The sequence below is a fragment of the Pelecanus crispus genome, chromosome 1 (assembly GCF_030463565.1).
Source record: "Pelecanus crispus isolate bPelCri1 chromosome 1, bPelCri1.pri, whole genome shotgun sequence".
Classification (NCBI taxonomy): domain Eukaryota; kingdom Metazoa; phylum Chordata; class Aves; order Pelecaniformes; family Pelecanidae; genus Pelecanus; species Pelecanus crispus.
Window position 1 is genome coordinate 7,015,573 of NC_134643.1, and position 15,799 is coordinate 7,031,371.

General features: G+C 41.1%; 1 protein-coding gene across 1 annotated transcript in view; it reads left to right on the forward strand.

Annotated features, from left to right (window-relative positions):
• Positions 1 to 15,799, forward strand: part of CELF2 (CUGBP Elav-like family member 2) — a 242,289-nt gene that overhangs the window by 161,684 nt on the left and 64,806 nt on the right. The window contains exon 4 of the mRNA XM_075709724.1: positions 7,501 to 7,549. Within this exon, the coding sequence (XP_075565839.1) occupies positions 7,501 to 7,549 (49 nt within the window). The remainder of the gene's footprint in view (positions 1 to 7,500; positions 7,550 to 15,799) is intronic.

Consider the following 15,799-nt stretch of genomic DNA (forward strand, 5'->3'; position numbering starts at 1 on the left):
ATATGAGGATACAACTTTTAGAGGAGACTGAGTGTTTTAGCCTAATTAGTAAATGTACGGGAGGAACAGCAGGATGTCGGGGTGACTGCAGAAGGGATCACTAGAACGTTATTATTTTTTTAAAGCGCAGCATTGTTTTTAGTCACTCGAGCTAATGTTCAATTTAACTCGAATTTGAAACATGGAGTGTAGTGGATTGCAAATGACTGAGTTGGAAAGCTTCCAAAAGTCATTGAATTTCAGCAGTTTTAGTGTTCTCCGGTAAAAGAAACAACTTGTTTTAAGCAAGCTAGATGCTTGTTTCTGAGCTCTAAATAGACAATAATGATGTTATGCATTACCGCATGAACTATATTTGGCACCCACCAGCAATATTCATTTTCTCCTGCTTCTCTCCCTTCCTCCTCGCCTCCCTCTCTCCCTCTCAGTCTCTCTCCAAAATACGCGCATATATATATATATATATATATATGTCTGACAGTAATCTAGGAGGCCAAGTAACAGATCACATTCTTCTACTACTAAAATTGTATGAATACCTAACACAGTTTAAATCCCTTAAATTGGGATTTATGAAAGGATGACAGCAAACAATCTTCTGGCTATGCCATCGCTCAGGCAGTTACAGCTACCGCTTTGCATTTATTTGTGACAGTCTATGTGATGGATGCACATTTAACTTCCTTTTACCTGTGAATAAATGAAGGGAAATGACTTAAACCAATACTGGGAATCCAAAGCTCTGCCTGTGCTGGTAAAGCAAGCAGGACCACGGCATTTGTCTCAGTGCCGGTTAGCACTCTCCTGCCCGGTGTGTGGGCATATTTGGGGGAATAACAGGCTGTTCCCACTAGGCACTATGGACAAGGGCATCCTGTTTTGAGAGGAAGGAGATGTATAGCTGTGTAAATGCAGACTGTGCCATGCCACTTCTCTTAAGAGCCAGAGAGCAATCCCTTGCCTCTTTTATTCTCTAGTATTTATTTGGCCTCAGAGACTGTCCCCGGTTCCCGGAGAAGTTCCCTGAAGCTGTAGCCAGATATTGGCTGTGTAATTCAAGTTAGTTTGACCCTAGAGAAGTTGTTCTAAACAGTTCTCTTCGATAGGAAAATACACCTCTTTCGCTTCTGGGAAACTTGTGTTACTTGTGAGTCACAAAGGTTTAAAAAAGCCAAACCAGCTGGCATTGAAGTGATGTGAGAAATATGTTCAAGATCTCCTCCAAAAGGATCCTACTGAAAAACTTGGGAGCTAAGAGCTGAAACGAGGGGCTGGGGTGTGTGTGTGGAGGTGTCTGCACATAATAATCCAGAAAAGCAACGATCTCTGAAGACACTGAAAATCACTTAATTCTCTGGTGCTTGTGGACCATTTTCTCTTCTTCTCCCAGTCTTTTTGTAGTCAATACATTCATTCCTGATTTCCAGACTCGGTGAAGGTGTCCAGGAAACTAGCAGGTAGAGATTTGGGTTCTTCTTTTCCTTGGACAACGGGTTTAATTAAGCTGTACTCACTAATTGGATCAGGAGCTTGGAGAAAACTTTAAATTAATTCCCAGACCAGAGTTAGGCAAAGAACGTAAATTTTTCCCATCATTTTTCATGCTGGTCCCTCTTTAGGTGATTTTCTTCTCCCACGCCCTTAGCCTGTCCCTGCTGCTCCTTAATATTTTCTTCCTTTTTGGTTTTCCTATTGGTTCCCAAAAGTCTATGGATTTATAATCCTTCCCCCAAGAAGAATATTAGGGTTTTAGTAAGTTCTGACATTTCTTCTTCTCTCTCCCACATTCTCTCTTGCCATTTTACAATTCTGAGATGTACAAAATGTGAAGGAAGTCCCTTTGGCTTCAACAATGATTGATGCAAGCAAGAAGCAAGTCCCAAAGTGCTAGAAATGACAAGATACATGCAAGCTGTCATCATTTAATCCTATTGCAGTTTGTTTGGTTTGGATGTTACTCAAGTAACCAAAGCTCTTCAAATTTACCCTTTGCTTAGGGGAAGGTTTAGCTCAATTTTGTGTTGCGTTTCCCCGCGATGCGGTCTGCGAGGGTGACAGGTAAGGGACAAACTGAACTGGGGCATGGCTAGAAACTTAGAGCCTTGGCAAATGACAGGAAGAGAGAAAGGGGACAGGTCTGAAGAGTGCTAAGATCTCTAGAAATCTGCTGATGGCTTTAAAGGGTTGTAGAAAGATGATGAGAGGCATGGTAAGGAGCGAGAAGTCATGGCTAACGTCCTCCACACACATCCCCTAAACTCTCACAGTGTAAAGTCACACCATGCTTAACTTCAGAGGACTTTTAGGAGGTGGTCTTTGACTGACATACTGAGCTGGGTGAAGCCATGGGTAGGTTTACATGCATTTGGGGTCCTTTCTTGACAAGTGGTTATCTTTCCTCAAGGCACAAGGAACAACAGCAGTGAGGCACGTCTGCAGTGGCAGGAATGGAGAATAAAAGCTACTGATAAATGTAGTAATCATGTATGAAGGTGTTTTTGCAATGGACCATAAAATAATGATTTTTCATAGTCTAATTACATGGCCAGAGTTTCGGAGGTGCTGAGGGCACCTGAATTTTACAGACTCAACACAGCTGCAGCAAATTGAGCCCATCAGCTCCTTCATCTTCACTGAAAGGCACTTCCTGCTTTTTAATCACCAAAGTCCTCTGTAAGACAAACATACTCCCATATATAACAAAATACCTCTTATTAAACCAACCGATACAGATCGTTTAGAGTGTTGACTGCCTCAGCCTACAAACCTTGCTTCACTTGCAGAAATTACTGCTCACAGGAAGTCTTTAGCCTGTCTAGAATATCTGGGTGCCCGTTTCTCTTCAGAATATGGATGGAAAGCAGGTGCCCAAAAGCCTTTCCACCAAATATGCTGACAACTCTGAAATGAGATTTAAGCAATCGCTGGTGACGTGGCAGTGACTCAGAGCGTGCCAATCCCATGCTCGACCATGCCTGGAGACAGTTCTTCCCCATTCACCCCTAGTGCTCTGGGCTTAAGATTACACCTGATTTGAAGCATCCCCTGACGAAATAAAACAAGCCTTAAGCTGATCACCTTGCGCAATGTGCAAGCACACAATAGTAATCACCGCTAATGACTCTGCTAAATGCTAGGCTGCACACACCTCCTTGTTTGGTGTTTGTTTTGTATACAGAAGGTAACATCGACTGAATAACGAGGATGCCAAGTTACAGATGGGGTTGTGGAATCGTATTTGACAGCCGATTAGAGTAATCTGACAGAAATGATGACTTAATCACCACGACAGACTCCAAATTCCCAGATAGAATTCCACCCAGGTTAATCTAATTTCCTTGCAATATTTTTGCCAGAAATAGACTCTTAGCCAGCTTGTTTTCTCCCATGCAGATGTCACATGGCTTTGACAAGAATGTAAATGGGTAGCGTTATTATTGTCGAAAAGATGACTTTGAGGCTCTAAAGCTGGAGAGGATGTGTGCCTTCGAGAGGTTTTTGGGTTGCTCTGCTGTGTTTTTTTCTGCGTTGAAGTTAGATTTACATACGGTGAGATGTACTCAGGAAAAAAAGGGGAAAAAAGAGATGTAACTAGTCAATTGTAATTCTAGGCCATGGTTCGGTCCTGCTGCTGCCCTCAACATAGCCAGCGGCCAGATTCGCATTGATTTCAGGGGGATTTTCAGGATTGCATGTTTGACAACTGTTTCTTTTCCTTTTTGGTTCCCGTGGACCACATCAGCACCCCTGCTTGGGATGCACCCAAGGAGAAGCAGCGGCATGCTTGGCCTCAGGCTTTGCATGGCCTCCGTGACAGCACAGGCAGCGGATGGAGCTCCTGCTCTGCTGCCAGCGCTGCCGCAAGGCACCGCGCAACCTTGGGCAACAGGCGTTTGCCTGCTCTCGGTTGTAAAACAGTGGTGAAGGTGTGCTTGGAGACATGTGGATAGAGAGCACTTATAGGAAAGGCAGGTCATGCCACTACTGGCTGCACAGCTGCATCCCTCAGAGCTCTCTAAAATATCGCCAGGGAGAGGTTATTCCTTACAGCCCGTTCTCCGGGCTGGTTTCGATATCCCCATGCACGATGCTTGCCGGGGGAAGCTGCCCACACCCGGAAAGAACTTGCCTGAGAGCTGTGGTGTTCTCCTTTACTACAGGGTCTGAGCACAGGATGATGTTAATGTCTATAAATTATTCACTGCAGTTACTTTTCACTCTTGCCTATTTATTAATTGCAACTGTGCATTCATAAATACTGTATTTTTATAAGCAAAGCTTTCTTCAAGCACAGAAGAAAATGTTTCCTGTTTTTCTGTGTGACAACATGACATACTGAGAAATCACTTACCTTGAGATCCATAAGTGTATGGTTTTGTGATGTATAGCTACAATAACAGCTTTCTGATAAGACATGAAATCCTTCATTTCAGTAGATGACATGATTCTAGTGGGTGGCATCTAATTTGAAACAGGTTTATATCATCTATAATCTTTTGGAGGGCCCCGGAAAGCACAGCTATTTTATTATTTTATAGCCTGCAGTTATACAAGCAAGATATAAAATGCACAGATTATTTTCTCTTTTGCTCATCGTAGAGTGAAAGGATAGTACCTATTTAGCCTTTGTCTCTGCCCCTTTAATTTTCTTATTCACTGCACACTTCTTTGAGATTCATTCTTTCCTTTTCTTTTCTTTTTTTACACTTACTTTTAAATATTTTATGGGTAGAGAGCTTATAATATGTATTGTCACGGCAGTTGTCTCTAGAGGTCAGCAATGAGTTTACTAATGAGATGCGAACCAGTGACTCTGTAAAACCCATTTCAGGTTATAAATGGCATGTTTTATTGAATCTGGTGTTAAAGGTTGTTAACGTATCAATTGGTGATGGTCAGGGTTAAACAAGCTTCAACACGAGCCCTCTCATGTTAGGAAACTGTCAGTAACGTATTTTTCCACCTTCCTCTTTGCTGAAGCCATGTTTGTGTATCGCATCCATTTTACCATGGGTATTCTGCAGTTTAAACCCTCCAGGCCTGATCTGAATCTTTTATTAGCTTTGCACTGATATAATTTTGCTAAGCACAATGGCATCACTCCTGACTTTGGCTTGCTGGTGCGAGAGAATTTGGACTATGTTTTTTTTAGCAGGAATCTTTGAAATCAACTCAAAACCCAGGTGAAGCTGCTTGTTATATCTTGCCTCTTGCTTTGGCAATGTAACAGACTACTGACTTAATGAGCTTGGGTTAATTATGAATAACAGAAGAGGATGATTTCCAATGTGGTAACTGTGTTTGTCAGGTAACGCTGGGTTTATATTGAGACCGTGGGGCTGCAAAAATAACTTCTTCATGTGAATTTGGTCTAAAGTTGGCTTCTCTGGTTCAGGCAGTTTGAAAAGTGAAAGGTTTTTAACGTTGTTATAATTGCCTTTATTCAAAGTATGTCCACTTAGGGACGTATAAACGCAGCTAGAAAGAGCGATAGAATCTCTGTCTATGTAAGGCCTGGATTTGGGTTGGGTTTTTCTTCTATAACCATATTACCAGATTTACAATGCTCAATTCTCTTTCCTCTATTTTCTCACCACTCCATTGCTCCGCATAGACATCAATACCTGCAACGGGCTCATGGAGCAAGTTACACCTTTTTTCTTTGTTCACTTTTTGCTTGCTGAGTGGACATGCTGCATCACATTCCCATGAATTTGAAGTCTCCTGCAGTGCCCAATGTATTGTTGATGCCAGGATAAATGTTAAGCACTAGTTAAAGAAGATAGAGTACAACAGAAGTTCCCTTTTTTCTATAAATTAGTTTGAATAAGAGTGGTGGCAGACAAGTGCTGGGCTATTAAAGTCCATTTGGGAAACAAATGATTCAGAGAGAACAGAATTGTTAAAATTGAAGCGAATTTATGCATCCTGGTGACTACATCCACCTTGTGGCTTTGCCTTTTCCTTAGGGCACAGTGGGGAGTTTTGCAAGCAGTAAAAGGAATGCATTGATTTGCAGGGCCAGGGAGTGTTCTGGACTTTGAGTACATCTTAGGGAAACATTCACAGCAATATTTTATATTTTCTAAAGAATCTAGCAACTGTGTCCCTGGAGGTTAAGTGACTCCACCAAAAGCAATGCAAATTTGGTTTTCTGTGCTGCTTTGAAAGCACATTTGATATGAGTGCATGGATGTTCTCTCCTGCTCAGCTGGTTTTGTTTCCCAAAGTTTGCCATAATAGTCTTTTATTAAAAAAAATAGAATTGCCTCTGACATTTTCAGGGAATATTTGGCTCTGCTGCACTGAAAAATGATACAAAAGCAAAAAGAGCATAGTCTTTTTTATACATGCTTACGTGAAATGGTGAGGAACTGCTGAGGAGAGAAAAGGCAGTGGCCCTGTTGCTGCCCAAAGGTTTGTGCAGTCAAATCCCAACAATTCTGCAGAGCCCGATGAAAGAAAAGAGGGGTCTTTTGCAAACTTAAATGTCTCCCACATTGAAACTCAAAGGGAGGTCAGTTCTGAAGGCTTTTGAGAAGCTGTACCAAAGTTTCCCTGAATCCATCGTAGTGGACACAGGGCTGGCTGTAGCCAATGTCCAGTGGAAACGGCACACACTCTGCTCAGGAGCTCAATTGTTGTGGTGTTGCCATTCCTGAAACAACAGAAAACACCATTCGTACAAATTTTGTTGGAGTTATCAACAATTCAATGTGGGGGAAGCATCATATAGTACTGAAAGCTGAGAACACTCCATACGGAGCGTGCCAAGGTAGGATGCCATGTGACGTTCAGCACAGCGTGCTGCTCACAGGGGTTGGTTTCTTTTGCAGTAAGAGGGACATGGGTGGAGGAAGAGGTTGAAAAAGCATTAAGAGGTTTTAAGAAAACCAGAATTGTGCCGTGTTGTGATGAAAGCTTTATGAATGAATGCATAATGTATTTTTTTAAAAAAAAAAAAAGATAGATACTAAAGAGTTATAGGAAGCTATTATAGGAAGCACAAGTCTCTTCCTCTTCAGTCCTGAAAGAATCAGCACATGTTTTTTTAATTACAAGCAAAGTTCATTTGTCAAACTCAACTCCTCTGAGTATATTCAAAATGCTTGCTAGCTCTTAAATTACTTGAAAATTCCATCTCGGTTTTGGCAGTGGTTGAGCTCAAGGAAAAAAAGTTGATAAAACAAAAACCAAGCATGCCATAAACTAACGAGGGCTGTAACTTTAGAGGTCTTCTGAAACTAGATACAGCAAATTAAAGTTTTTTATGAGTCCTGCGGGCCCAATGATCTATTTTCTTTAATCTTCCTGGTTATAAAATGCTCCTTTACCATTTTATTTTTTCTTAAAAGCCTATAATATAGTGTTATTTTGGATTTATATCATTTCAACATGTTTAATATTAATCACGTATCCTTTAAGCCCTTCATTAAAAACATGATTCTTGATTTTTATGACTATCCAACCTGCCTTACTCTCTTTCATTTTTGTTTTTAGATGCATCATCCTATTCAGATGAAACCTGCAGATAGTGAAAAGTCAAATGGTAGGTGTTTAATTTATTTTTACTCAATTGTGACTCTCTCTAAACTAAAGCAAACACAACATTGTGAGAGTTTTTGCTTTACTCCTTGTGTGGTGAAAACGATATGAGGTAGTTTCCCTACACCTGACGTGTTGGGGAAGATGTTGGCCTGCTCTGAACTCCCATTTATCCTCAGCTTTAAAGAAGGAAGGAAATGTTCTGAAAAACGGTCTTCCTCGTATCTGCTGTATGTTATGGTCTACCTCATTACATATGTCTTTCCCTTGTGTTCTCCTAGCAGCAAGGTGATGCAGGAGCACCTGCTATTGATAAGATGGAGATTAAAATTTAATGGTGAGAAGGAAAAAAAGAAAAGAAACAAAAAACATTCGCATGATAAAAACCCATGTGAGCAGCTGATGGGCCTTAAACATTTGCCTAAACTTTCTTTTTATAGAATGATGCTGTTCTGAATCTGAGCCAAATTTAGGTTTTAATCATATGCTTGGTTCTGAACTGGGAAACCCACCTTGCAGCTCTCTGTATACTTACTCCTCACAACGACTGTAAAATGAATGCTCTAATGACAGTAATATCCATTCAGAATACTAGGGTGCTGCCTAAGTGGATGTATATGACATGCAAAATAGATGGCATGCTAAATCTATTAAACATGCCAGGTTTGTATATTCAAGGAAATAAGATAATCGGATGGTAACGCAGCCTGGCTGTGTGTGATTCTTTAAAAATATATACATGTGTATATTTTGCCCCTTGATTTGTTCCTGTAATTTTCTAAAATATATGTTAAAGATATCATCTGCCTTCTTAGATTGCAAGAGCTTCATTTTCCCATAAGGCCCACATAATCAGAGCTGGTTCCTCCAACAGGCATCTTTGCACCTCATTAATTAGTAATCAGGGCAGAAGCCGTGCACTTAGAGATCTACATACCTGCAAATGTAAATTATGATTGGGCTCTAAATCTCTCCGCAAGGCTTTTTTAAGGCTTCTTTTTTGCTAATTGTAGTGCATCCCATTTTCAGGCTTCTCCAAGGATTATAAAGTTTGGGGGGAAATTAAAACTTCACATTATGATAGCTTTCCTATTATGACAACTTTCAAAACAAAACTGGCCACAAGCACAGAAAATTTGAGCCATCGCCCATTTGTAAGGGAGTGGTGTTCTCTCTCTTGGGCTGAGTTTTAGCCGTGATTCGTTGTTTTCTTTGCTCAGAAGAGAGGCCAAGGCACCTGCATGGGCAGGAGGACCAAACTTTTCAAAGCACCACTGCAGTCAAGGAGGATTTTGCTGTTGGAATCCACACTCCACTCCCTAGTATTTATTGTGCTTGCAGTGAGCAAAACTTTCCCCATAGGTACAGGAACATTGGCCTGGACCCTCTGAACTAGGTATAGCCTCTGTGGTTTCTTCTTTCACAAATTTCACCTCAAGTTCCTTGGCAAATTAGAAGAATAAGAGGCAGTGTGCCAAAATAGACTCCCAAGGAGTTACTTGTTCATTGCCTGAAGTTTTTCTTCCTAAAGGAGATGAACATATTGGCAAAACACGATGGGGAATTGTGCAAATTCTGTCTTGCTCTGCAAATAACACCTGCTTCGAAAGCAGGGTAGGTTAGCTCCTCACTGCTGCTGTTAGACCAGGATTATCTGCACGATACTTCTGTCTGCACTGTGAGAATACTCTTAAACTTCAGAGTATTCTCTTGCACCTATCCCTATCATGAAAATTATGAGGGATTGACTTTTTTTTTTTCTTTTTTTCTTGTCTGCCTTTGTATTTTGGGGAAGAAACATTGACAGATCAGAGGTTGCAGTTGTCAAGTTAAATGCCTTTTTGAATTTAGACTCCTGAAGGGTGTAGATACTTCTGGTAGGCATGTTCTGGGGGTGGTGAACTCTTCCTTTCTAATGACTGGGGAAACAAAAGGCAAACTAAAACTAATACCATGATGATGGTAACAATGGTACAGCTCCTTGGAAAGATGGGGCATAGGTGTGGGATCCATGGAGGAGGTTAGAGTTTGCAAGCAGCTTGGAGAGCCAAAAAAAGAAAGAACAACAGCATGGGGGATACGGAGGCCTGTTTGGCACGTGTTTCCCATATGCTTCAGGCTATCCATCTGAGGAGGTATATTATCTGTGCCAACAGCAAATTGTAAACTGTACCTCTTCAACCAGATGGGTAAGTTCAAAGGGGGAAAAAAAAAAAGTATGCCAAGGCATCTTGGTTTTCATGATCCATGGTGTTTGAGCTTTTGAAGAATGCTTGAAACCCTTTGATTTCTGAGCAGTGGGAGCATCTCACTACATTTTATAGGTAAAGTGGTGTTTTGCAAGTTTCAAAGAGATTAAAGAAATTCTCTTGGTCAAAATTTCCAGATAGCTTGTGGGAAGATATGTAGGAGAGGTTGACCACTCATTACAACTCTTCTGAGCTTGCACATGTTTGCAAAGGCTTGAGACCTGTTCAGGTTCCACAGGGAGGAAGGAGAGGTCCCTTCATTCATCTTACGCAGGTTTTCAAAGAACAGTATTTGCTGTGTGATAAGATGTCCCCTCCCCATCCTGAGTCCCTTGCAAAAACGTTCGAATGAGCATCCAAGCCCAGGAGTACCAGGATGAAATGCTCCTCCTTCCCTATCACTGTTCCTGTCTTCAGATGTAGGCATCACTTCAGAAACCTGTCCCATAGTACAAAAGGCCAACCTTGCCTCATGGAAACTGGGAGATGGGTGTGGAAGAGACACCTCCCGCACATGTTTGACTAAGTGCCTGGGCGCTTGCCACAGGGTTAGGGCTTTATTAGCAACCTGAAGATCTGTTTTCTTCTGGGTAGGAACTGGGTGGCTGATAGATCTACACAATCATCTCCATTCCTTCGCTGAGTACAATAGCTCATGTGTCTGAGTCATCTCTCTGCTCATGCAGGTGAAATAAAGCTTATTTTCTTCCACTGAGCTTTTAGCAGCTAGAGTTGAAGGGGAAAGACTTGCCTTTAGATCTAATTAATTTGTCTGCCTGGGAGGATTCTGAAAAGACTTTTAGTGTTGACAAATGTAACATCCCTGAAAGATTTTCAGAGGATGAATTTTGTAGCGTGTCCTGTTCTGATCACCCATTAAGTCTAGTCTGACCACCTTTATATTGCTAGGTGATTATTTTAACCTATCTACAAAGTTTTGGTTAAGGATCACCTGCCAGAAAAGCATGGTTTCAAGACTTTGAAGGCTCTACCATTGCTAGATTCATCTCGACTGTTAATCACTCACACTATTTGTCCATTTAAGGATATTTTCCCTTTTTCAAAGAAAGAGGGTTCCTGCACTCTAGGGCTGAAAAGCACATAAACACATGCCTGACTCTAAGTTGTCTGTGGCCATTAACATGGTACAATTTAGCAAATATTTAAATGTTTCCTGGATCCATATTTGAATACAGTCAATACTTTCAGGCACATATCCTAAGGACAGTATGCTCTTAAATTGATCAAAGCATCACCAATTCAGGGAAAAGGACAAAATTCTCTATTTAAAAAAAGGCGAGGGGGGGTGTAGCTGAGTGATCTTACAATTTATTTTTATTTATTTTATTAGCGAAACCTTGAAGAAATAATTTTTAAATTCTAAATGGCACAACTTTGCCGATTTGGAGGGAGTAATTAGATGCCATATGTTAGCACTAACACATAGAAAAGTTGATAATTAATGCAGGCAGCTCCGGATCCAGGTGTGACTTTGACAGATTGTATGCAAGGGTTTTTCACAGGCTTAGAAATAGGGATAAAAAGTCTTTTTTCCCCCCTTCCCTTCTGGATGAAAAAGAAAATTATACATAATTAATTATTTCTTGATTTGCTCAAAAGAGAAGGCAACTTCTGGATGGAAAATGCACTCTCTAACTGACTGGACTCCTCAAAAATGTATAAAAAAGGGATATAACTGTGATTTTTCAGAACAGAGTTTTGGGGGTTTAGAATAGAGAAAAGGGAAGTTTGTTGAATCTTCAGGGAGATTTCCGATGATGATTACAGGGTTTAATTCTTTTGTAGTGTACAGAAAATAATCTCTACTCCTTTATTCTCCTGGGTTAGCACAAACGATGTAATACAGCCTGCAAGAAATGCTCATTACTGAAGCAAATTGAGTAAAGCTAAAAAATTAGACCCTTCAGGATGTTGTTCTGCAAGTTGGATGTAGTGCTGTCAGACGGCAGGAGGCTCGGTTTGAAAAAAGGCCCTCCCAGCAGAGGCAGACTTAAATGTCAGATAACCTTTGATGGCTAACGTAGCCCTCTGGATTCCAACATGGTATCTAGGCGCCCGTGCTAGGGATTGCAGAGCTGGTCTTGATGGAGTTACAAGAACAGCTCATCTCATTTTAAAACAGGTATCTGCACCTTGTCACACAGGGTTCCTGTATTCAGGCAAAAGATTCCCACCCCAAATCCAGCATGCTTAGCACTGGATGTGTCGCACTAACTGCCCTGGCAGCACAGCTAATCTGTGTTTGTGATATGTTTGGATGGATTAGAGGTGAACCCCATAATTAATTAATCAAGATACTATGCAGTTTCACACCTTCCTTCATGTAACTAGAACTTCAGGCCTTGTTCACTGTGACCTTCTGGCTGCTTCTGCTCCATCAATGAGGGGTGCTCAGCCACCCCATCCTACCTAGCTGCTTACGGATGGTTGTGTCTACTTCATCCTCCCAGAGTGGAGCAAAACAGCCAGAAAGTACAACTAGGCCTATGAGCAAGGTTCAGAAATAATGATATCAAACACTTGTCAAAAAATTTTCATTAATTTTCTGGATTTTGAATTACTGAAACCTACCCCTGGTGTGGGAGAGAGAATTATCAAGCAGCAGTGTGAGATACATGCACACAGGTGCTGACCCTGGTGCTCACCCAAAGCACTCGCAGCTCCCAAGCTTTGTCCAGTCCCTCAGAGCTCATTTATTCCTCCTGTCCCTGCAGCTGGAGCTCAGGACATCTATGTGTTATCATGATGACCAATTTTGGGAGTTGGCTGGAAGGTAACAGCCCTATCTACCGTTAATAGCAGGGGAGAGACTCCCATGAAACAAGCCATACTGTCTTGCTGGGAGAGGCGAGAGGAGGAGCTGATCTCTTGGCATTGACAGCAGCCAACTGATAACATTTTAGCTGAGACTAAAACTGGACACCTAAACTCTAGTCATCTAAAGTGAGGCAAGATAGCTTTAGACTGCCATCCTTTCTCCAACCAGCAGCTGGTAGCGCCTTTCCCGATCTCGACGCTTTGTTGGGTTCCATGTGTTCAATGCTGGGCTCCTTATTTTACAGACTATGGGAGCATCCCAACACGCACAGGCAAACCAGCAGGCTTGGCTGATCGAAAGGGAAGTTTGCTAACCTCTAAATACGTCTGACCCATACTTGTTGCAGTCTGCTGTCTATTTGATTCTCAAACTATGCCTGCATGGCAGGTGAGAATTCGTTTTAGAAAGAAAGAAGTGGCTGACCAAAAATGCAGAAACAAATCCAGACATCCAGTTTTACAGAGGTGAAAAAGCATTCCTTTCTCTGCATGAGAATATATCATTAAAAACTCTTTTAGCCTAATAATATCAGATGTTCTATCAGATGGAGTGAAAACGAGTCATTTTGGTCCTGACAATTGTCCCTTTAAATGTTTTTTTGTGCTGGGCCCCTAGCCAAAAAAAGAATAGCAATTTTCTTAAGCTTCAACACTGACTAATAGCACTGAATTCAGAGCACGTCATCATATCAATATGTTTTCTGTACTCTGAGCATTCTTTGTGAAATCTGCATTTTTAAGATGTACAGTACATGGGAGCTGGATGTTTAATTTACTATAAAATCACCCTCAAGCTGAAAACCTGCAAATCATGTTAGTTAAATGGCATATTTATAGGTTTACCAGCGAAACTGAAGGAGGCCGGTGGGGAGTTTGTCGTCTGCTACTCTTTGGAAAATTAAAACAAAGCCTTCCTGTTTGCATCTCATTTCTTTTGAATCTCCATGTGATTCTCTTTGGTTTGAGTCTTTGTCCTTGCACCTAAACAGGACCCATGGGACCTCCTTTGGGATGGCGTTGCAGGCATTTGTCCAACTCAGCCAGCAGCTATTTTTAAGAGAGGGTTAGGATCTAGTCACCCACTCTTAGGGTAGACCTGCACACTGTATTTCAAGCCTAAAATCAACCCAAATTTAAATTGGCTGGTACTGGCCGACACACAGGCAGAAGTTAAGAGGTTCATAACACAGAGCAGAAGGCAGCGCTTGGACCCGTGCTTGGCACCAAGGCTTCTCCCAGCCTAACCTTGGTATGGTATGGAGGAATCCAGGAACGGCAGCCCAGCTGGGTCCTTTGCCTCATACCCTTTCGTGCACCCTGGCCGTAGTGCATGGCTATTGTTGAGGGGACAGGCTGGCCGGGGACCTTCCTCAAAGAGATTATTCAAGGCAATATAGGAATTGTGAGCAGCCAAGTTACAGACATTCTTTCACCAGACAAAGTGACTACCTAGACTTTCCTTGTGGCTGTGAGCAAGGCAATCCAGTTTTACCATCCTTAGAATAATTATTAGCAGCATCAAGGCCAATTATATATTATGAATCAAATGTAAAGTTTCATTGTAAGACATAAATACACACACACACATATATATATATATATATCAAAATCCCAACTTGCAGGTCTTATTTGCAATCCCTCATATTCAGCTCCTGATCTGTATATAATGGGCTCATCCCATGCATTCATCATTTGTTAACCCTTTCTGAAGGGTTAACCTGCATGTGGAACCTCAATATAAAGTATGAATGAGAATATTGAGTCTTGAGGAATCTCTGCCGAGAAAAACTTCTCCTGGGTATTAAATTCACGCCAATTTTCTTGCAAGCTTGTAGAGCGAGAAGCTGGGATTGTAGGGGCTGGTCTCTGGTTTAGATTCTGAAAAATGCAGTCTTGGTGCTTGCTCATATAAAAGCTACAAATGCTTTTTAAACTCAGTGATTCTAAGGAAAAAAATACTTCAAACACCCCTCATGATCAATAAACATGAACCTCTTATTTATATTGTTGAAATTATTAAATGCACTTAAAGTGTTGAAGTATAATACAAATAAAATCCTATTAAAATAGATGCAGTTTCTTCTTCCTCAGCTGCAATTTATTCCATTTGACAAACTTGTACTAATACAGGAGAGAGTGAGTTGGGGAGCAAGGGAAGATTCTTTTTTTTTTTTTTTTTCTGTAAGCCCAGAAAAGAAAATACTTTGTTACAAAAATAATTTGCACAATAATAGAAATAAGTAAGTGCACTGCAGACTCTCTGGAGTAAAGCTTTCCTTCTCTCTTTGCTCCCCCGCAAACTCTGACAGTCTGCTCATTAACAGTGAATTGGATTTACATGCCATTTCAAGAGAAGAAGAAAGCACTGGTGTATATACCGTATAATAAGCACTTAGATTTTTCATTTAATATAGATGGGAGGGTGTGTTAACATTTTAAAGTCTTTCCAGGGTGAATTAAGTTTTGATGACCTATTTCATTTTTGACAAGAGTCCACAGCTTTAGTCCTGTAAATTTGAGTTTGATTAACAGGACTGCATGTGTCCTGCTGCAGCAGTCTAGCTTTTGCTGATTTTGGTGACAATGCAGGCAGGAAATATTCTACAAATAATTCAGGTAAAGCACCTTTTTCAAGGTTTTTTGCAAACTCAGCATCATTACGAGTCAAAGGGTTTGGCTCTGGGAAAGCATTATGCAGCCCCCTCGTTAAAGTGATGCCCTAGAATATGCCTTGTGTCCTCTTGGAGGGGAGAGGGCTGTGTCAGTCTGAAAAAAAGCAGGAAAATTTAATGCATTCTTTTTCCAGAGCAGTCATTACACATCTGCCTTTCGAGCGGCACGCATTAAGTTGGTTGAAATTGAAAGCTCAGATAGGAGCCTCTCTCTCAAAACATTTCTCAGGAATATCTTTCATTAGCTCATATCATTACGTGCACAATCCCTTCTTCACCCTCACCCCTGTCATGATTTCTTTCATACATGAGGGAGGTGAGGGAATTTATCTGAATTAAAATCTATGCAAAGATATCTTTAAAAGTCTCTCGAACAGAGGATGCTTTTCTCTTAGAAGCCATGATGGGGAGGCCTATGCAGAATGACTACGGCAGCCAATTAATATGTTATATAAACAGCAAACACCACTAGAAAAAGGAGAGGGAGAAAGAAAA